Source organism: Bombina bombina, chromosome 3 (genome assembly GCF_027579735.1).
Source record: "Bombina bombina isolate aBomBom1 chromosome 3, aBomBom1.pri, whole genome shotgun sequence".
NCBI lineage: Eukaryota > Metazoa > Chordata > Amphibia > Anura > Bombinatoridae > Bombina > Bombina bombina.
Window position 1 is genome coordinate 405,051,940 of NC_069501.1, and position 22,450 is coordinate 405,074,389.

Consider the following 22,450-nt stretch of genomic DNA (forward strand, 5'->3'; position numbering starts at 1 on the left):
TACCGCAGATCCCCTTACGTCAATTGCGTATCCTATCTTTTCAATGGGATCTTTCTAACGCCGGTATTTAGAGTCGTTTCTGAAGTGAGCGTTAGACATCTAACGACAAAACTCCAGCCGCCGGAAAATAGCAGGAGTTAAGAGCTTTCTGGGCTAACGCCGGTTTATAAAGCTCTTAACTACTGTGCTCTAAAGTACACTAACACCCATAAACTACCTATGTACCCCTAAACCGAGCTCCCCCCACATCGCCGCCACTCGATTAAAATTTTTTAACCCCTAATCTGCCGACCGCCACCTACGTTATACTTATGTACCCCTAATCTGCTGCCCCTAACCCCGCCGACCCCTGTATTACATTTATTAACCCCTAACCTGCCCCCCACAACGTAGCCGCCAGCTACTTACAATAATTAACCCCTAATCTTCCGACCGCAAAGCGCCGCCACCTACGTTATCCTTATGTACCCCTAATCTGCTGCCCCTAACACCGCCGACCCCTATATTATATTTATTAACCCCTAATCTGCCCCCCTCAACGTCGCCGACACCTGCCTACATTTATTAACCCCTAATCTGCCGAGCGGACCTGAGCGCTACTATAATAAATGTATTAACCCCTAATCCGCCTCACTAACCCTATAATAAATAGTATTAACCCCTAATCTGCCCTCCCTAACATCGTCGACACCTAACTTCAATTATTAACCCCTAATCTGACGACCGTAGCTCACCGCTACTATAATAAATGGATTAACCCCTAAAGCTAAGTCTAACCCTAACTCTAACACCCCCCTAAGTTAAATATAATTTAAATCTAACGAAATAAATTAACTCTTATTAAATAAATTATTCCTATTTAAAGCTAAATACTTACCTGTAAAATACATCCTAATATAGCTACAATATAAATTATAATTATATAATAGCTATTTTAGGATTTATATTTATTTTACAGGCAACTTGGTAATTATTTTAACCAGGTACAATAGCTATTTAATAGTTATCTAGTTAAAATAATAACAAATTTACCTGTAAAATAAATCCTAACCAAAGATATAATTAAACCTAACACTACCCTATCAATAAATTAATTAAATAAACTACCTACAATTACCTACAATTAACCTAACACTACACTATCAATAAATTAATTAAACACAATTCCTACAAATAAATACAATTAAATAAACTAGCTAAAGTACAAAAAATAAAAAAGAACTAAGTTACAAAAAATAAAAAAATATTTACAAACATAAGAAAAATATTACAACAATTTTAAACTAATTACACCTACTCTAAGCCCCCTAATAAAATAACAAAGCCCCCCAAAATAAAAAATTCCCTACCCTATTCTAAATTAAAAAAGGTAAAAGCTCTTTTACCTTACCAGCCCTGAACAGGGCTCTTTGCGGGGCATGCCCCAAGAATTTCAGCTCTTTTGCCTGTAAAAAAAAACATACAATACCCCCCCCCCCAACATTACAACCCACCACCCACATACCCCTAATCTAACCCAAACCCCCCTTAAATAAACCTAACACTAAGCCCCTGAAGATCTTCCTACCTTGTCTTCACCATCCAGGTTCACCGATCCGTCCTGAAGAGCTCCTCCGATGTCCTGATCCAAGCCCAAGCGGGGGGCTGAAGAGGTCCATGATCCGGTCAAAGTCTTCATCCAAGCGGGGCAGAAGAGGATCTTCCATCCGATTGAAGTCTTCATCCAGGCGGCATCTTCTATGGTCTTCCATCCGGAGCGAAGCGGCAGGATCCTGAAGACCTCCAGCGCGGAACATCCATCCGGCCCGACGACTGAACGACGAATGACTGTTCCTTTAAGGGACGTCATCCAAGATGGCGTCCCTCGAATTCCGATTGGCTGATAGGATTCTATCAGCCAATCGGAATTAAGGTAGGAATTTTCTGATTGGCTGATGGAATCAGCCAATCAGAATCAAGTTCAATCCGATTGGCTGATCCAATCAGCCTATCAGATTGAGCTCGCATTCTATTGGCTGATCGGAACATCCAATAGAATGCGAGCTCAATCTGATAGGCTGATTGGATTAATTATATTTTAGGTTAGGATTTATTTTACAGGTAAATTTGTTATTATTTTAACTAGGTAACTATTAAATAGCTATTGTACCTGGTTAAAATAATTACCAAGTTGCCTGTAAAATAAATATAAATCCTAAAATAGCTATAATATAATTATAATTTATATTGTAGCTATATTAGGATGTATTTTACAGGTAAGTATTTAGCTTTAAATAGGAATAATTTATTTAATAAGAGTTAATTTATTTCGTTAGATTTAAATTATATTTAACTTAGGGGGGTGTTAGTGTTAGGGTTAGACTTAGCTTTAGGGGTTAATCCATTTATTATAGTAGCGGTGAGCTACGGTCGTCAGATTAGGGGTTAATAATTGAAGTTAGGTGTCGGCGATGTTAGGGAGGGCAGATTAGGGGTTAATACTATTTATGATAGGGTTAGTGAGGCAGATTAGGGGTTAATACATTTATTATAGTAGCGCTCAGGTCTGCTCGGCAGATTAGGGGTTAATAAGTGTAGGCAGGTGTCGGCGACGTTGTGGGGGGCAGATTAGGGGTTAATAAATATAATCTAGGGGTCGGCGGTGTTAGGGGCAGCAGATTAGGGGTACATAGGGATAACGTAGGTTGCGGCGGTTTACGGAGCGGCAGATTAGGGGTTAAAAAAAATATGCAGGGGTCAGCGATAGCGGGAGCGGCAGATTAGGGGTTAATAAGTGTAAGGTTAGGGGTGTTTAGACTCGGGGTACATGTTAGAGTGTTAGGTGCAGACGTAGGAAGTGTTTCCCCATAGGAAACAATGGGGCTGCGTTAGGAGCTGAACGCTGCTTTTTTGCAGGTGTTAGGTTTTTTTTCAGCTCAAACAGCCCCATTGTTTTCTATGGGGGAATCGTGCACGAGCACGTTTTTGAGGCTGGCCGCGTCCGTAAGCAACTCTGGTATCGAGAGTTGCATTTGCAGTAAAAATGCTCTACGCTCCTTTTTTGGAGCCTAACGCAGCATTTGTTTGAACTCTCGATACCAGAGTTAAATTTATGGTGCGGCCAGAAAAAAGCCAGCGGAGCGTTAACAGCCCTTCTACCGCCAAACTCCAAATCTAGGCCTAAGTAAATAAGGGGTCAACACAGAATATAACATCCATTTTGATATTCCTGGACTTCTTGCTTATTTTTTCATCATAATCAAAGTGGAGATTTGCACTATAGATACGTCTTGAAATGCTTAATTTTTCATGTACGTTTTTTGGAAATTCAATAAAAAAAAAAAAAAGAGACAGAAGTCTAGATTTATAAGTCAGAAGACCATGATTTCAACCACAAAGCCTTCTAAGTCAGAAATGCTAGTGCCATTTTCTTAGCATTGATCTTAGTATCATCATCAACAACAACATCACAACTTAAAGTATTAGCTGTCTTCAAGAGTTTTAATTGATTAGAAATCTATTAACAAGCAGACCTCCTTAGCGATAAACCTGCACACCTAAGTGTAGAGGCAATATCAATGAAAGACATTCTAATCACTGGTCTAAAAGGAAAACCTGCTTGCAAAAAAGACTTTCTATGCAAATACTCTAATTTCCTATCTATAGGGTCTCTAAAAGAGTTATTATCCTCAAGAGAAATAGTGGTACGTTCAGCCAAAGTAGAAATAGCACCAACCACCTTAGAAGTGGCCAAAGGAAACAAACTTTCAAATCTTTAAGCAGGATCAAAAGGGATAAAAGGTTTAGATCAGTCTTCAGAAATTATCTCAAAGATAGCAACAAGAACCAAAAATACTGAATCCCTAAAGTACATAATACTTCTCGTAAAAGAGAATGAAGGTGTTTAAGCTTAAACAAAAAAGAGGACTTTCAGTTTCCTCCTCGTGAACGTCTGAAAACACTTCACTTTCAAAAGATAAATCAGAAGAACCAGGACTAGAAATATTTATCTTAACAGACTTAAATTTACTCAAATTAGGTAAAATAGTTGAGGGATTATCAGTAACCACCTTTTTATGCTTACTTGGGGGAGGCATGGCCACCAACATCTTAGATATAGTAAAGCATACACAAAAATTTAAATCCTGGAGAAAAATCTGAAGAACTGCCCTGTGTAGAACAAAGAGACAGAGGATAAATACCCTTAGAAGCAAAAGCAGCATTGAACTTATTAGAATACATAAGATTATCCCTACATGATTTGCAAAGATGAGAAGGGGGGAATATATCAACCAGCTTGCAAAAAATACACTTGCTATTAGTAAGAAAGTGTTCAGAGAATCTAGCTTCTAAAGGACTAGGGGACAGGATCAGTATGCTCCATAATAAAAAAATGAATATATTAACAGGCAGATGAGTAAATTAAAAGACAGATAATGATATCAACATCACAAAAACAATAAAGGCAGGATAAGTAAATGTAACCATATACCCAAATAAAGCAGCTCATGGAAGTAATGAAAATCGTACCCCCTCAACAGAGGTTTAAGCAAACTTAAGGAGCATTAAATATTCATATAGCATTAATAAAGGCTAACATCAGGCCGAACAAGCAAACACATTCAAAGAGACTGTGCACATAAAAAATGAAGCCTACTGAAAAACTGCATGTAAACGTTAAATACCGTACCTACTAGTATGTCCGTGCATGACAAGCATAGATGAATAAAGGTGCAAAAATAGTCACTGTGTGCATAAGCTGATGTGCACTAAAAACAAAGGCGTGAAATAAATACTGACATGCACATTAGCCAACATATGCTAAAAAAGCGCAAACAAGAAAGCTGTGTGCAAAAAAAAAAGTGCACACTAATAAGCCGATGCATGCTAAGAAGAAACAAGCATGAAAGAAAGCCAGTGCATGAATACACCAACGCACTAATAATACAAAATACTTAAAGCACCTCTAACATACATAGGGAAATAAGGTTTCTGAATACTCATGCCTAAATGTCTGACATAATGTTCCTCAAGCTATGCTATATCTATAGGTGAGTATCTACTAATAGCTTAAAGGCTAAGCAGGTGCCAAACAACAACCCCCACTCTTGCCTGATAGGCTCCCGCACTACTGGATTTAACATACTGCTTCTAGTAGATAGCCAATCTAGTGCTGTAAGTGTGACAGCAAAGGATCTAAATACAAGGAGTATAATGCTGAACCAACAAGAGGAGGCTAGGGACTGGTCCCTGCAACACCTGTGGCAGGCCTTTGTCAAACTCCCTTAGGATGTTTTTGTGGTACATATACACAGGGGGGCAAAAAAGTATTTAGTCAGCCACCAATTGTGCAAGTTCTCCCACTTAAGAAAATGAGAGAGGCCTGTAATTTTCATCATAGGTATACCTCAACTATGAGAGGCAAAATGTGGAAACAAACCCAGACAATCACATTGTCTGATTTGGAAAGAATTTATTTGCATATTATGGTGGAAAATAAGTATTTGGTCAATATCAAAAGTTCATCTCAATACTTTGTTAAACTGTATATCCTTTGTTGGCAATGACAGAAGTCAAACGTTTTCTGTAAGTCTTCCCAAGGTTGTCACACACTGTTGCTGGTATGTTGGCCCATTCCTGCATGCAGATCTCCTCTAGAGCAGTGATGTTTTGGGGCTGTCACTGGGCAACACGGACTTTCAACTCCCTCCAAAGGTTTTCGATGGGGTTGAGATCTGGAGACTGGCTAGGCCACTCCAGGACCTTGAAATGCTTCTTACGAAGCCACTCCTTCGTTGCCCGGGCGGTGTGTTTGCGATCATTGTCATGCTGAAAGACCCAGTCACGTTTCATCTTCAATGCCCTTGCTGATGGAAGGAGGTTTGCACTCAAAATCTCACGATACATGGCCACATTCATTCTTTCATGTACACGGATCAGTCGTCCTGTTCCCTTTGCAGAGAAACAGCCCCAAAGCATGATGTTGCCACCCCCAATCATCACAGTAGGTATGGTGTTCTTTGGTTGCAACTCAGCATTCTCTCTCCTCCAAACATGACGAGTTGTGTTTCTACCAAACAGTTTTACTTTGGTTTCATCTGACCATATGACATTCTCCCAATCCGCTTCTGGATCATCCAAATGCTCTCTAGCATACTTCAAACGGGCCCGTACATGTACTTACTTAAGCAGGGGGACACGTCTGGCACTGCAGGATCTGAGTCCCTGGCGGCGTAGTCTGTTACTGATGTTAGCCTTTGTTATGTTGGTCCCAGCTCTCTGCAGGTCATTTACTAGGTCCCCCGTGTGGTTCTGGGATATTTGCTCACCGTTCTTGTGATCATTTTGACCCCATGGGGTGAGATCTTGTGTGGAGCCCCAGATCGAGGGAGATTATTAGTGGTCTGGTATGTCTTCCATTTTCTAAGTATTGCTCCCACAGCTGCTTGCCTATTGCAGATTCAGTCTTTCCAGCCTGGTGCAGGTCTACAATTTTGTTTCTGGTGTCCTTCGACAGCTCTTTGGTCTTCACCATAGTGGAGTTTGGAGTGTGACTGTTTGAGGTTGTGGACAGGTTTCTTTTATACTGATTGAAGTTGGCCCACTGCTCTATTACCAAAAGGCAAAGAACTTTGTTTTCCCAAGCGTGAATTAAAATACGTTTGGTGAGCCCTGCATCGGAATCGGACACTTCTTGGATACAGTCCAAACCTGAGCCCAGCTGTTGACGACCGCACGTAAACCCCTATCACGTAAGCGGATACGTCACTCACACAGCCAAGGGAACCGGAACAGTTCCAGCAATCTGCACTGCACTCGCTGTCAGAGAGTACAGCGGTAAAGCAAGCGGTCTGCGATAGGAGGAAAAAGACCCAGAGGATTAGAGTTCCAACAAGGGGATTTCCACAGCACTCGATTACTGTTGAGAGTGCACGGCTCCTGGTAGCCGCCCCCCACCAACGGATATTACGCCGGCCATCTACAGGTACCCCTCTCATATGCTTGATTGATCCAATACTCGCAGAGCAAGATCAACAGCATACGAGAGTGAACTGTTTACATTTTCCAGCAACTCTCGCTTGATAGTATACTACTTGCCTTATAACCGGATAATCGTTTGGTTATCCCCAGTCTTTCAGAAAGACTCTTATTCAATGTGCAGCTACTACTTGTGTAAAAATTGGTTTAAACTGTGTCTATTTCACTATTTTAACTGGACGTCCAGTCTGCTAGTAATTTTATGTATTTTTATCTGTATTAATATTATTCATAGCTCTAGTAGAGCTCTGTGACCACACTGTTACTACTGTCATTATTGCTCTTATCTATAATTTAGCAGTCACCAGTGTATAGGATAGTTTTATTACACTTACCTATTGTAATTTGCTTGTTCGAGCTCTTCTTTAGAGCTAGGTTATCTAAAATTATCCATTACACACCAGACACCTCTTGTGCAGTCCTATTTAGGTTTTATCTCTTTTCTAAATAAACATTGAAGTTTTATTAATATTTTGACATCTGTCTCTTTTATTATCACCTGTGGAAAAATCAATATTATATACACTATTGCTATTGACTTGTGAAAAATTCCATTTTATATACTTTATTGTTACCTTTTAATTTTTACTTGGAAAGTATATACTTTCCCTTTCATTTTTTGGGTGTAACCACTCTCTCATGTCTATTCTGAGAATTACTCATTTATTTGTTTGATCACTGACCTAGCTGTTAGCGCCAGTACTTTTTTTTCTCTTCAATTTCTAACTACCTATTGTTCTCTGTGAGAGGGACCATTCTATATTTGGCTGGTAGAAATAAGCGCTGATTCATACATCTATCCTAGTCTTTTATACTGATAACAAGTTCAAACAGGTGCCATTAATACAGGTAATGCGTGGAGTACAGTGGAGCCTCTTAAAGAAGAAGATACAGGTCTGTGAGAGCCAGAAATCTTGATTGTTTGTAGGTGACCTTATTTTCCACCATAATATGCAAATAAATTCTTTCCAAATCAGAATGTGATTGTCTGGATTTGTTTCCACATTTTGTCTCTCATAGTTGATTTATACCTATGATGAAAATTACAGGCCTCTCTCATCTTCTTAAGTGGGAGAACTTGCACAATTGGTGGCTGACTAAATACTTTTTTGTCCCACTGTATGTATATATATATTAATATATATATATATATATATATATATATATATATATATATATATATATATATATATATATACACACATGTCTAAATATGTGTGTGTGTGTATGAGTGCGTGTGTACAGATGTATTTATATGTGTATATATGTATTTAGGGATATATATACGCATTTAAACACAAATATATATGTATACATTTATAGACATATATATATATATATATATATATATATATATATATATATATATATGCATTGGAGCCCTTTGCAGTCAAGAAGCTAAAAACATGTAAAATCTTATTTATGCAATATTCATATTTAATAAAGTGTTATGTATTTACTATAAATATTTCTAATTCCAATCTTCTTCACATAGGAGAGTATTTTTAAATAGATATTTCTATATATATATATCTATATATATCCATACCTATATATAATAGTATAATATGGTGCAGAATAATTAAAACGTTAAAAATATCAATGGAATTGTAACAGTAAATATTAAATAGCATGAAGCACCCTATCATGTTCCTATTAATTTTTTATTTTCTAATTATTTGAATGTATATTTAAATATTAGATTTACCAGTTATTCTACTTCTTTATTATTATGAAGAACTCAAGGAGGATTTCAGGTAATAGAAGTAGTTGATTTAAAGGGATACTAAACACAATTTTTTTCTTTAATGATATAGATAGAGCATGCACTTTTAAGCAACTTTCTAATTTACTCCTATTATCAATTTTTCTTCATTCTCTTGGTATCTTTATTTGAAAGGCCGGTATGTACGTTCTGCACCTTGGTAGGGCTCGCTGATTGGTGGCTAAATGCATCCAGGGTGCTGAACCTAAGTTTTACATTCCTGCTTTTTAAATAAAGATAGCAAGAAAACTATAAAAAATGCAAATTGGAGTAAATTAGAAAGTTGTTTAAAATTACATGCTCGATCTTAATAATAAAAGAAAAAAATTGTGTTTAGTATCCCTTTAAGTTTAACCACCAAGTCAACAATCAAAAGGTTGTTATATTAGTTTTGAAAACAATTTTTACATACATAATACTGTTAGATCGAAGATTAACATCTTAATACATGTGAGGGAAGACAGGTAAACACTTACAACTCTGACAGATGGGAATGCTGGGATGCCACTTCAAGTCATAGCCACAAACTATTGTATCTGCTCCTTTTAAACTGTAAAAAGTATTGCATTCCACTTTCACTAAATCCATCACTTTGTATCCCCTTTCTAAACCCTCATGGAAGGAGGATGGTGTTCCCTCTTTGATTTCTCCATTAAACACTTTAGGTTCAGGACAAATGACCCCTAAAACAAAGCAAAGATTGTAAGTAAAATATGAAGATCACAAAAAATTCAGTAGTATTTAAAAAAAAAAAAAAAAACAGAAATCATGTGCTGAAAAGTTTAACTTTTAAATTCCAGTACATGATTAGTAATTTAAATTTATAGCATGTGCTTTAGATGTCTTGGGTGTATTCAAGACTTAGCAGTTTTTTACATTGGGAATCTTTACAATAAGGTTGCCAAGGGTGTCCCTTGGATAGGGAATAATTTGGGTAATTAATAATGATTGTCTTGCAATGGAGGTCATACAGCTTTTAGACCTTGCACAGATTGTAAATGTTTTGACCCTTGGGAGCTACAAATGTGTTAGATGTTAGGGTCAACTTGTGCTAGGTCTCTGTTTCTCTAATTTTGGTTTCACTACCTTTCTGATTGAGGAAGAAAGGCAGTAGGGGTCTAGGTAATTATGGATTTATTTTAGAAGATTTATTTTAACTAGGTAGCTAGTAAATAGTTAACAACTATTTACTAACTAGTCTACCTAGCTAAAACAAATACAAACGTAGCTGTGAAATAAAAATAAAACCTAAGATATATACAATGTAACTATTAGTTATATTGTAGCTAAAACAAAATGGAGACAGACAGTATAGATAGGTGTATTGGAAACGCCTCTATACCACCAGCTCCTATAGGAGGCACTAGAAGGATATATGAGGCACTTTAGGAATACATTAATGGAATCTGCTATAGTTAAACAGTACAGAGCTAAAAAAATAAATGAGTATAATACCATACAAACAATATATATGAATCAGTCTTTAGGTGTTTTGTAGAGATCCTCAAAATGTGAAGGAAAGGCAGCACTCTGACTTCACCATATATGATGATCGAACTCTGCAACAAAAACACAAAAATGGAGACAGAGGCGCCACATGTGTAGAAAAGTCAAACACCAGAGAATCAATGATGTAGTATAACAGGATACTCACAAACGGGATGGCACTCTCTTGTGCCAATAGAGACAGGCTGGTGTTCAAACAGCAAACCAGCTAGCTGTTTCAAGGCAATTATTGCCACTACCAAACATCATTCCAGGAATTGGATCACTGGAAATACAGCTGGCTGCAAGGAAGATGGAAGGCAGGGCAATCTAGCCCCTTCTGGTAGCTGAAGGAGAATCTCAAAAAGACACCATGTGCCAGGTTGGAATTTAAAAATATATTTATTAAAAGTCTAAAACAATTAGATGGCTGGGTGAATATGAGATCTCCACAATGAGATAGACAGAAAAAGTGACGCGTTTCTCAGGGATAGACCCCGTTTCCTCAGGCTTGTATACATACATCTCAAAAAATGCCCTTGTAATAGGGCTCAGCTACCAAACAATGTTTAAGCCCCTCCCCTTCCTGTGTACAAAATAAAAATATTTTTATTATAATCTAAATTTCACGCTCCTGGTATAAGCTATATCTGCACTCCGAGTTACATATTGTCCTATATGTCTTTTTCAAATGCTTTTAACATAGTGGGATCTTTTTTTCAATATTTTAAACCACATTGTTTACACAGGCACTAATTAATAAAGTGTTACACCTGACAATGGAATGTACTGAAGAGAAAGGGGTTTTATTGGTCCAATTTATACACAGGAAGGGGAGGGGCTTAAACATTGTTTGGTAGCTGAGCCCTATTTAAAGGGCATTTTTTGAGATGTATGTATACAAGCCTGAGGAAATGGGGTCTATCCCTGAGAAACGCGTCGCTTTTTCTGTCTATCTCATTGTGGAGATCTCATATTCACCCAGCCATCTAATTGTTTTAGACTTTTAATAAATATATTTTTAAGTTCCAACCTGGCACATGGTGTCTTTTTGAGATTCTCCTTCAGCTACCAGAAGGGGCTAGATTGCCTTGCCTTCCATCTTCCTTGCAGCCAGCTGTATTTACAGTGATCCAGTTCCTGGGATGATACTCGGTAGTGACAAGAATTGCCTTAAAACAGCTAGCTGGTTTGCTGTTTGAACACCAGCCTGCCTCTATTGGCACAAGAGAGTGCCATCCCGTTTGTGAGTATCCTGTTATACTACATCATTGATTCTTTGGTGTTTGACGTTTCTACAAATGTCGCGCCTCTGTCTCCATTTTTGTGTTTTTGCTGTAGAGTTATATTGTAGCTATCTTAGGGTTTATTTTACAGGTAAGTTTGTATTTAGTTTTAAATAGGAATTAGTTAGTTATTAATAGTAAGTTTTATTTAGAATTATTTTAATTATATTAAAGTTAGGGGGTGTTAGGGTTACGTTAGGGTTAGGATTACACTTAGGGTTACATTAGGGGTTAATATATTTATTTAGTGTTAGGGATGTGGGAGGCCAGATGTTTAATAACTTTAGTATAGTGGCGGTGGCGACATTGAGGACAGCAGATTAGGGGTTAAAAAATGTATGTAGGTGGCGGCGACATTGGGGGCGGCAGATTAGGGGTTAATAAGTGTAGGTAGGTGGCGGCAACATTGGGGGCGGCAGATTAGGGGTTAATAAGTGTAATGTAGGTGTTGGCGATGTCGGGGGCTGCAGATTAGGGGTGTTTAGACTTGGGGTTTATGTTAGGGTGTTAGGTTTAAACATAATTTTTTCTCCCCATAGACATCAATGGGGCTGCGTTACAGAGCTTTACGCTCCACGACTGCAGGTGTTAGGCTTTTTTTAGCTGGCTCTCCCCATTGATGTCTATGGGGAACTCGTGCACGAGCACGTCAAAACACCGCTTGTATTTGGGTGTAGTGATGTCGCGAACTGTTCGCCGGAGAACAGTTCCCGGCGAACATAGCTTGTTCGCGTTCGCCGCTGCTGGCGAATATATGCGATGTTCGATCCGCCCCCTATGTGTCATCATTGAGGAAACTTTGATCCTGTATCTCACAGCCTTCTGACACATTTGAGCCAATCAGCAGCAGACACTCCCTCACAGACCCTCCCAGCTCCTTGGCAGCAGCCATTTTAGATTCATTACGATCTTGCTTAGTGAGCCTCTTAGTGAGAGGAGCTTTAGTGTTGCTGCTGCTGACATTATAGGGAAATAGATAGCTAGGCTAGTGTATTTAGTGTCCACTACAGTCCTGAAGGACTCATCTCATCTCTGCTGCAAGGACAGCACCCCAAAAAGCCCTTTTTAGGGCTATAACTTCAGTCGTTTTTTTTTTTTATTTGTAATTTTATTTGCATTTGCCTGGCTTTCAGAATGTGTGTGAGGCTCACAGCATATACTGTGATTAGTGCCACCACTGATATCTGCTTAACATTAGTGTAAATTTAACCAACAAAACTTTTAAATCATTTTGCTAGTGTAATCTAATTTAATTTTCTATCAGGCCTGTGTCTCAGGCTCACACAGCATATACTGTGTTTAATTGCTCTGTGCCAGCCACCACTCATATCTGCTTAACATTAGTGTAAATTTAAACAACAAAACTTTTAAATCATTTTGCTAGTGTAATCTAATTTCATTTTCTATCAGGCCTGTGTGTCAGGGTTACACAGCATATACTGAGGTTAATTGCTGTGCCAGCCACCACTCATATCTGCTTAACATTATTGTACATTTAAAAAAAAAAACACTTTTAAATCATTTTGCTAGTGTAATCTAATTTCATTTTCAATCAGGCCTGTGTGTCAGGCCCACATCATATAGTGTGATTAATAGCTCTTTTTTCCACCACTTATATCTGCTGTAACATTAGTGTAAAAAAAATTAAATTTTTTTTTACATCAGTCCTCTTCTAGTGTTATTTAATTTTAGTTGCCAGGCCAGCCTGGCTGCCATTAGTGCCAGCCTGTGTGTCAGGCTGCCAGCATATACTGCGCCTACTTCCATCCTCAGTGCCAGTCCACCACTCCTATCTGGTGTAACATTAGTTTAAATTTTGTAAAGAAAAACTTTTACATCAGTCTTCTAGTGTTATTTAATTTTAGTTGCCAGGCCAGCCTGCCACTAGTGCCAGCTGCGGGCGAATATATGCGATGTTCGATCCGCCCCCTATGTGTCATCATTGAGGAAACTTTGATCCTGTATCTCACAGCCTTCTGACACATTTGAGCCAATCAGCAGCAGACACTCCCTCACAGACCCTCCCAGCTCCTTGGCAGCAGCCATTTTAGATTCATTACGATCTTGCTTAGTGAGCCTCTTAGTGAGAGGAGCTTTAGTGTTGCTGCTGCTGACATTATAGGGAAATAGATAGCTAGGCTAGTGTATTTAGTGTCCACTACAGTCCTGAAGGACTCATCTCATCTCTGCTGCAAGGACAGCACCCCAAAAAGCCCTTTTTAGGGCTATAACTTCAGTCGTTTTTTTTTTTATTTGTAAATTTATTTGCATTTGCCTGGCTTTCAGAATGTGTGTGAGGCTCACAGCATATACTGTGATTAGTGCCACCACTGATATCTGCTTAACATTAGTGTAAATTTAACCAACAAAACTTTTAAATCATTTTGCTAGTGTAATCTAATTTAATTTTATATCAGGCCTGTGTCTCAGGCTCACACAGCATATACTGTGTTTAATTGCTCTGTGCCAGCCACCACTCATATCTGCTTAACATTAGTGTAAATTTAAACAACAAAACTTTTAAATCATTTTGCTAGTGTAATCTAATTTCATTTTCTATCAGGCCTGTGTGTCAGGGTTACACAGCATATACTGAGGTTAATTGCTGTGCCAGCCACCACTCATATCTGCTTAACATTATTGTACATTTAAAAAAAAAAACACTTTTAAATCATTTTGCTAGTGTAATCTAATTTCATTTTCAATCAGGCCTGTGTGTCAGGCCCACATCATATAGTGTGATAAATAGCTCTTTTTTCCACCACTTATATCTGCTGTAACATTAGTGTAAAAAAAATTAATTTTTTTTTTTACATCAGTCCTCTTCTAGTGTTATTTAATTTTAGTTGCCAGGCCAGCCTGGCTGCCATTAGTGCCAGCCTGTGTGTCAGGCTGCCAGCATATACTGCGCCTACTTCCATCCTCAGTGCCAGTCCACCACTCCTATCTGGTGTAACATTAGTTTAAATTTTGTAAAGAAAAACTTTTACATCAGTCTTATAGTGTTATTTAATTTTAGTTGCCAGGCCAGCCTGCCACTAGTGCCAGCCTGTGTGTCAGGCTGCCAGCACATACTGTGCCTACTTTTATCCTGAGTGCCATCACTCCTATCTGTTGTAACATTAGTGTAACTTTTTTTAAAAAAAAAAAACACTTTTACATCAGTCTGCTATTGTTATTTAATTGCAGTTGCCTGTCTGCCAGCGTATGTGCCAGGCCCACTTTCCAACTAGTGCCACCAATCATATTTGTTATAACAGTAGTGTAAATATTTTAAATAAAAACTTTTTTGACTGTGAATCATCAGTCTGCTAGTGCAATTGAATTGCAGTTGCCTGCCTGCCAGCGTGTGTGCCAGGCCCACTTGCCAACTAGTGCCACCAATCATATTTGTTATAACAGTATTGTAAATATTTAAAATAAAAACTTTTTTGACTGAGAAACATCAGTCATCTAGTGTAATCTAATTGCAGTTGCCTGCCTGCCAGCGTGTGTGCCAGGCCCACTTGCCAACTAGTGCGACCAATCATATTTGTTATAACAGTATTGTAAATATTTAAAATAAAAACTTTTTTGACTGAGAAACATCAGTCATCTATTGTAATCTAATTGCAGTTGCCTTCCTCCCAGCATGTGTGCCAGGCCCACTTGCTAACTAGTGCCACCAATCATATTTGTTATAACAGTAGTGTAAATATTTTAAAAAAATATTTTTGGACTGTGAAACATCAGTCTGCTAGTGTAATCTAATTGAAGTTGCCTTCAATGTATCTATCTATCTATCTATCAAATCTATCTATCTCGTGGTTGTGCAAATGGACTGTTTGCGGTTGTTTGCGGTGTGTTACACGGGGAGTTTGGTCTGTCACTGTGAAGCGGGCGTAACCCTTACACTACCTGATCGATAAAACATCATACCTGATGTTTTAAAGCATGTTATTCCAAACAATTTAGGAATGTTAGGTGATTTAGGCCCTTTATGGGTTAAAACCAGACTCTGCATCAACTATGTAATTTTCCGTGGGAGTTTTGCCATGGATCCCCCTCCGGCATGCCCCAGTCCAGGTGTTAGTCCCCTTGAAACAACTTTTCCATCACTATTGTGGCCAGAAAGAGTCCTTGTGGGTTTTAAAGTTCGCCTGCCTATTGAAGTCAATGAAGTCAAATTTTTAGGTTTGCGACATCACTATTTGGGTGCGGTATGGAGCTCAACGCAACCATTTCGCCCGCACAAGACGTTTTTTTGCAAACCTGTAAAAGCAGCGCTATTAAAGGTGAGCGGTGAAAATAACTTGCAAGTTATTAGCGAGCCAGCCATAACACAAAACCTGTAATCTGGCTGAGTGTGTGTTACACTAAGAAACAAACAAATCATTGTGCAGTGTATTACAAATTACACATTGTTTTTATTTGATTGGAATACATTTACCGCTAATGGTTGTGTTTTTCTAAGATATTTGTATTTGTTACTTATTTTTATACTAAAATAAAGCAAAGATTAAACGTTCAGCAAAAATTTGCTTTGAGGAAGATCCAGGGCCGTCTTTAATATTGACTGGACCCTGGGCAAACATTTTCTTGGGGCCCCCCTCATGGAATTTCGCTCTCCACCCCAACATCCCAAAAAAACAACTAAATCAATTTATTTTATAATTTTTTTAAATTATTAGCCCAGCAGTGGATCATCCACTGCTGCGCTAATCATTTTAAAAAAATTAAATTAATTGCAATATGTGAAACTGGACCTAAGCAGTACTAATAAGTAAATAAATATATAAATTCCTCCACTGTGGATTAATTGAATATGCTTTTGAATGTGATTCTTGTGTGAGGTTAGCTGGTTATAGAGATTTAGGGCAGCCAACAGGAGGAAGTATGGAGGTGCCGACAACAGGAGGAAGCATGGAGGTGCAGACAAATATAAGTTTACTAACTGGAACAGCAGAACTACTATGGGAACCTATAAAATCTGAGACAAAGAGAAAAAAATACCTATAAAAATATACCTTACCTTAATGTGTGAAGTATTAGCATGACACTATACATCAGCCACAGCAGCAGATGTCACTTCTTTGCTAGGAACAGGTTCCCTCTCATCCTGCACTAGATGCTGCTGCTGCATGGGGGAGGGGCGTGTGTGCACTCACTTATTCTTCCCACTAACACCTTTCTACAAATACTGTTCCCCTAACAAACTTCAGTTAGTTGATCTTAGGACCACAGCAGAAAGAGCAGGGTTAAGGGGACCAGCAGACTGGATACTGTTTGCCTAAGGCGGCATGGATACAGTGTGAGATGAGTCACACAGCCTCAAGACTGAATAGAGAAGTGTGCAGCTGAACAGATGCTCAAATCCTCACATGTCTGCCGCTCCAGCTTTATGCTGCATGCGCCTACAGTCAGCCCTACCCTGAAACAATCCCCACCACCAGAGCAGTTACCTGGTAAAAGTGGTAACCCCAGCAGGACCTTTTCTGTTGCAGTGGGATTGGCTGAATGCCGAGTTAGAGCTTAGCATTTAGTGCTGCACAGTGCACATCTAAAACAGCACATGGCACTAGCTTGGCATGTCACATGACACCTGCACGATCTGGCACAGTTTCTCGCAAATAAATATAAGCAGAGAACTTTTGACTGTGACAGTATTAGGACTGACTGTGTGTGTCCCCCATATCATATAACATCAGCAGTCTGGCATGAACCAAAAAAAAAATAATTTTTTTTTTAGGACTCTTGGGCCCCTCAACAAAGACTGGGCCCTGGGCAGCTGCCCCTTTTACCCTATGTTAAAGATGGCCCTGGGAAGATCCTGTTGCATCAGCCAATCGGAATAAAGGTAGAAAAAATCCTATTGGCTGATACAATCAGCCAATAGGATTGAAGTTCAATCCTATTGGCTGATCCAATCAGGCAATAGGATTGAGCTGGCATTCTATTGGCTGATTGGATCAGCCAATAGAATGCAAGCTCAATCCTATTGGCTGATTGCATCAGCCAATAGGATTTTTTCTATCTTAATTCCGATTGACTGATAGAATTCTATCAGCCAATAGGAATTGAAGGGATGCCATCTTGGATGACATCATTTAAAGGAACCTTCATTCTTCAGTTGGACGTCGTTTGAAGAGGATGCTCCATGTCGGATGTCTTGAAGATGGAGCCGCTCTGCGCCGGATGGATGAAGATAGAAGATGTCGCCTGGATGAAGACTTCTGCCCGTCTGGAGGACCTCTTCTGCCCGGCTTGGATGAAGAATTCCGCCCATCTGGAGGACCACTTCACCCGGCTTCATTGACGACTTCGGCCCGGTTGGGTGAAGACTTCTCTAGATAGGGTGATCTTCAAGGGGTTAGTGTTAGCTTTTATTAAGGGGAGATTGGGTGGGTTTTAGAGTAGGGTTGGGTGTGTGGGTGGTGGGTTTTAATGTTAGGGGGGATATTGTAGTTTTTTTTACAGGTAAAAGAGCTGATTACTTTGGGGCAATGACCGACAAAAGGCCCTTTTAAGGGCTATTTGTAATTTAGTGTAGGGTAGGGCTTTTTATTATTTTGGGGGGCTTTTTTATTTTATTAGGGGGATTAGATTAGATGTAATTAGTTTAAAAAAATTGTAATTATTTTATTTTAGGTAATTTAGTGTTTGTTTGTTTTCGTATTTTAGATAATTTTATTTTATTGTAATTAATAGTATTTAGTTTAGGTAATTAATTTAATTATAGTGTAGTGTTAGGTGTAATTGTAACTTAGTTTAGGTTTTATTTTACAGGTCAGTTTGTCTTTATTTTAACTAGGTAGCTATTAAATAGTTAATAACTATTTAATTACTATTGTACCTAGTTAAAATAAATACAAAGTTGCCTATAAAATAAAAATAAATCCTAAAATAGCTACAATGTAACTATTAGTTATATTGTGCCTATCTTAGGGTTTATTTTATAGGTAAGTATTTAGTTTTAAATAGGAATAATTTAGTTAATTGTAGTAATTTTATTTAGATTTATTTAAAAAATATATAAGTTAGGGGGGTGTTAGGGTTAGGGTTAGATTTAGGTTTAGGGGTTAAGAACTTTAATATAGTTGCAGCGACGTTGGGGGCGGCAGATCAGGGGTTAATAAATATAATGTAGGTGTTGGCGATGTTGGGGGCAGCAGATTAGGGGTTAATACATATAATGTAGGTGTCCGGAGCAGAAGATTAGGGGTTAATAATAAAATGCAGGTGTCTGCGATGTCGGGGGCATAAGATTAGGGGTTAATAAGTGTAAGATTAGGGTTGTTTAGACTCAGGGTTCATGTTAGGGTGTTAGGTGTAGACATAAAATGTATTTCCCCATAGGAATCAAGGGGCTGCGTTAGGAGCTTTATGCTGCTTTTTTGCAGGTGTTAGGTTTTTTTTCAGCAGGCTCTCCCCCATTGATTCCTATGGGGAAATCGTGCATGAGCACGTTTTGCCAGCTCACCGCTACCGTAAGCAGTGCTGGTATTGAGGTGAGATGTGGAGCTAAATTTTCCTCTCCGCTCACTTTTCTGCGGCTAAAAACCCTTAATACCAGCGTTGTCTGTAGGTGAGCGGTGAGGGAAAACTGCTCGTTAGCACCGCACAGCATTACCGACAAAACTCGTAATCTAGGCGATAGGTTTTGATCACAATCTATGGGTAGTGATAATTTTGGCACTTTATCTTGCTTTTAACAAAATATTAGCACATTTTTGGCTTTATCTTACACTAGCAAATGTATTTTCGAAAAATCTCTGCTAAAAGCCCTAATTTTCCAATGGGGCTGAAAAGCTTTTTGAGCCCAATTTAGGTTTTCAAATTCAACACCTCTAGACACTTGATAAGTCCTTAAAAGATCATTTAAGACATTTTAAAAACTATTTTCACGGCTATTTGCAAACATTCTATTTGCTTGCACCTATGTTAAATTACCACAGGGTATATTCTAGTGGTTTATTAACATATCTGTTATCAATTCATTAAAGCTCCATTTATCCCTATTGGAGGGGCTGTATACAGGGAACAGGGTACTCATTTACATATGCATATACAAATGTATATGTGTTGACTTCATGATATCCTGAACAGCTAAAGTGATCTGTAGGAAAAGTCACTTCAAGACCCTAACATCTACAATTGTGTTTTTAAATTAAATTGTTAATATTTGAGTAAGTCACACTTGCACTGCCATGATTATCATTAACAGTACTAGAGTCTGTTTAAGTGTGTTCTTAAAGGAGATTGCTTAGGTGTAATCTGTTTCCATCTGAATACATCTTTTAGGTTGTCAGGATGGACAGACTTTGTGGAAGGGCAGACTCTATTAATCTCTTTAGCCCATTTGGTGTTTAAGTGATCAATATCCATTATCGGCAGTTCAGAATATGTATTTTGAATTTTGAGCAAACTTCACCTGCATACAGCTGGTGAGATAAATCAGTGAGACCAGCTTGTTTAAAATTCTTACAAAATTTCACAGGAATTGTGAAAGACCTTCAAACATACCCTGTGAACTTCCCTGTTCAGTCCAGTGAACTGCCCTGTCCCTCTCACTTTCTGAAACTGTCAGTTTTAGTTTTACAATGGAGCAAATACCAAGTGCAATGTATTTTGTAAAAGATACACAGAAAAATACAAAGTATGATCCTAATTTGTTAAAGTAACACAGAAATTTTCAAAACATAATCAGAATTTGTAAAATCACGGATGGATCTAAATCTAAATGTAATAAAATATAAAATAGGAAGTGAAAATCTTAATACAATAATACTAAAAGTTCCAATCTGAAGTGTAAAGTAATATTAAATACAAAGCACAAAGTGTAAGTGTAACAAAACTCTCATATCATGCAGTGCTACAGGTATACTGCACTGACCTCGCCTGACCTTCATATACAGAAATGAGAGAGATCTGCCCTTTTCCTTTTGAGCATTCAGTGGGTTTAACCCCTGTTAAGTCTGCACTACAATTTCTCTACAAGCTGGAGAATCATTTGATCATCAGGCCATAGGTGAGCTATTTTGTTGCTGTCTGCTGTCAAGTTACACAATTTTTGGATCAAGTTATTTGACAGGAGCCAAAATAAATATGACAATTGTTAACCTGTGCTATCTATTTAAGCTAATAAGTACTTTGTTAGGTAAATGATTGATAGCTGAACATAATGTTTAATTAATTCTTCTGTTGTTTTTGAGGCTGAGTTCTGAGAGCAAACAGTATTATGCGTCATTATGTATTTCAACATTCTAACTCTAGAACTAAATGTTTTTTTAAATCATTTTTAAAGTGGCTAGTTTTAGATCTTACCATGAACGGAGGTAATGAAGATGTGAAACAGAGTTAGGTAAAATATGGCTGTGATGTAAAAGTTCCATGCATTGGATTTTGGGATCTTCATCATTCTGCAGATCATTTTATTTTTTTCAGCATCTACAACCAAATTATTTTTGGAGAAAAAAACATCTTATCAATTATATATACATTAACATATATTACATTTAAATAACACCATCATAATTGATGGAGTCCCTAAATAAGAGCTAACAAAACTATATCAGAAGTGATATAAAAACAGACATATGTATTTTATGACTTTATTTTATTTTACCCTGTATTTACATTTTGTCTGGAAATGTAACTAAAAATTGACCTTTCATTGCAAACAATTGGTCTATTAGATAAACATTTTAAACACTTAAATCATACTATTTTATGATAACAAAACACGATAAAGTGTTATTACATTACAATTTGTTCAATCATCTGAAATCTTTAACATTTTTAAACAATCAGAATGAGTAAAGTCATGCATTTACTCCAGTTGTATTTGTTTAATCTAATACTAATATATGTAATATTTGCTTTTGTTGTCACTGTCTCTATTATATCTGACATGCTTTATTCGCCAATGTTTCCATGTTGCTTTACATATGGAAAATGTATTAGCTAATATAGAATCTTCTATTAAAATCATCAAAAATATTCAGTCAAATTAACTTAGGCGCCTTGTACAAATGAGCCTTCAGACAATAAAAGTAATGTAGCAGGTAGAATTGCTTGAAACTTACCAGCTTAGATGAAAAAGTGGAATGAGAATTAGCAGAACCTACTATCTTTATAGAATCCTAAATCAAGGTCCCATGAGTTTAAAGTTGTTTATTCATTTAACTGACTTTTCAGTTAATTTTTATCTACTGCAAGCATTAGTGTTTTGGAGGGGAAGAGGGTGGAGAAGAGTTATAGATACAAAATGTATTAACCATTTTAATAGCACCTGCCAACCCTGCAAGCAGCCACTTCATACTTTTAAAGTTTGGAGTAGCTACCAAGCCCTTCATGTCCCTATACAAAAAGGGCTAGATTACTCTGCCTCAATTCTACATATATCAAAAAATGCGCTATTGGGTATTAGAAGTCAGTGGTTAAAATGATTGCTAATTAATTTTTAAGCAAAATGTTTAACTAAAGCATATTTAATGTAGCCAAAACTTTCGATGGCAAGTGGTAGAAGTGCGTTCATTGCTCTCATATTACAAGTCCAAAATACTGGCTTCACATTTAGCGATTTTAAAAAAATATTCAAAAACATAGAAAGTGTATAGCAGAGAACCTAACCAAAAATCTCACTACTTGAGCAGAACTCACCTGGGCAACCCAACATGAATGTTGTAGTGTGCAGTTACGTTTTAGAATTTAGCAAAATATAAAAACAATTCTAATAAAAAAGCACTAAACAGTGGGTTAGACTTAATAGAAGTCATGTATTATTCATAATGTTTAAAGGATTTTATCTTTTACTGCAAAAATCACGTGACAGTAGAACTTAACTTGTATAATGGTGGCTTCATTATCTAGAGCAGGCAGAAGCTATTTATATCTTTAAAGGGACAGTCAGGTTAAA

The 22,450-nt window shown here is 37.6% G+C and overlaps 1 protein-coding gene across 1 annotated transcript in view; it reads right to left on the minus strand.

Annotated features, from left to right (window-relative positions):
• LOC128653350 (complement component receptor 1-like protein) overlaps positions 1-21,706 on the minus strand; it is an 80,843-nt gene extending 59,137 nt beyond the window's left edge. The window contains exons 1-3 of the mRNA XM_053706576.1: positions 21,618-21,706; positions 20,857-20,979; positions 9,259-9,465 (exon numbers count right to left, since the gene is read on the minus strand). Of these exons, the coding sequence (XP_053562551.1) occupies positions 9,259-9,465; positions 20,857-20,962 (313 nt within the window). The 5' untranslated portion in view covers positions 20,963-20,979; positions 21,618-21,706. The remainder of the gene's footprint in view (positions 1-9,258; positions 9,466-20,856; positions 20,980-21,617) is intronic.
• Between the last annotated feature and the right edge of the window lie 744 nt (positions 21,707-22,450).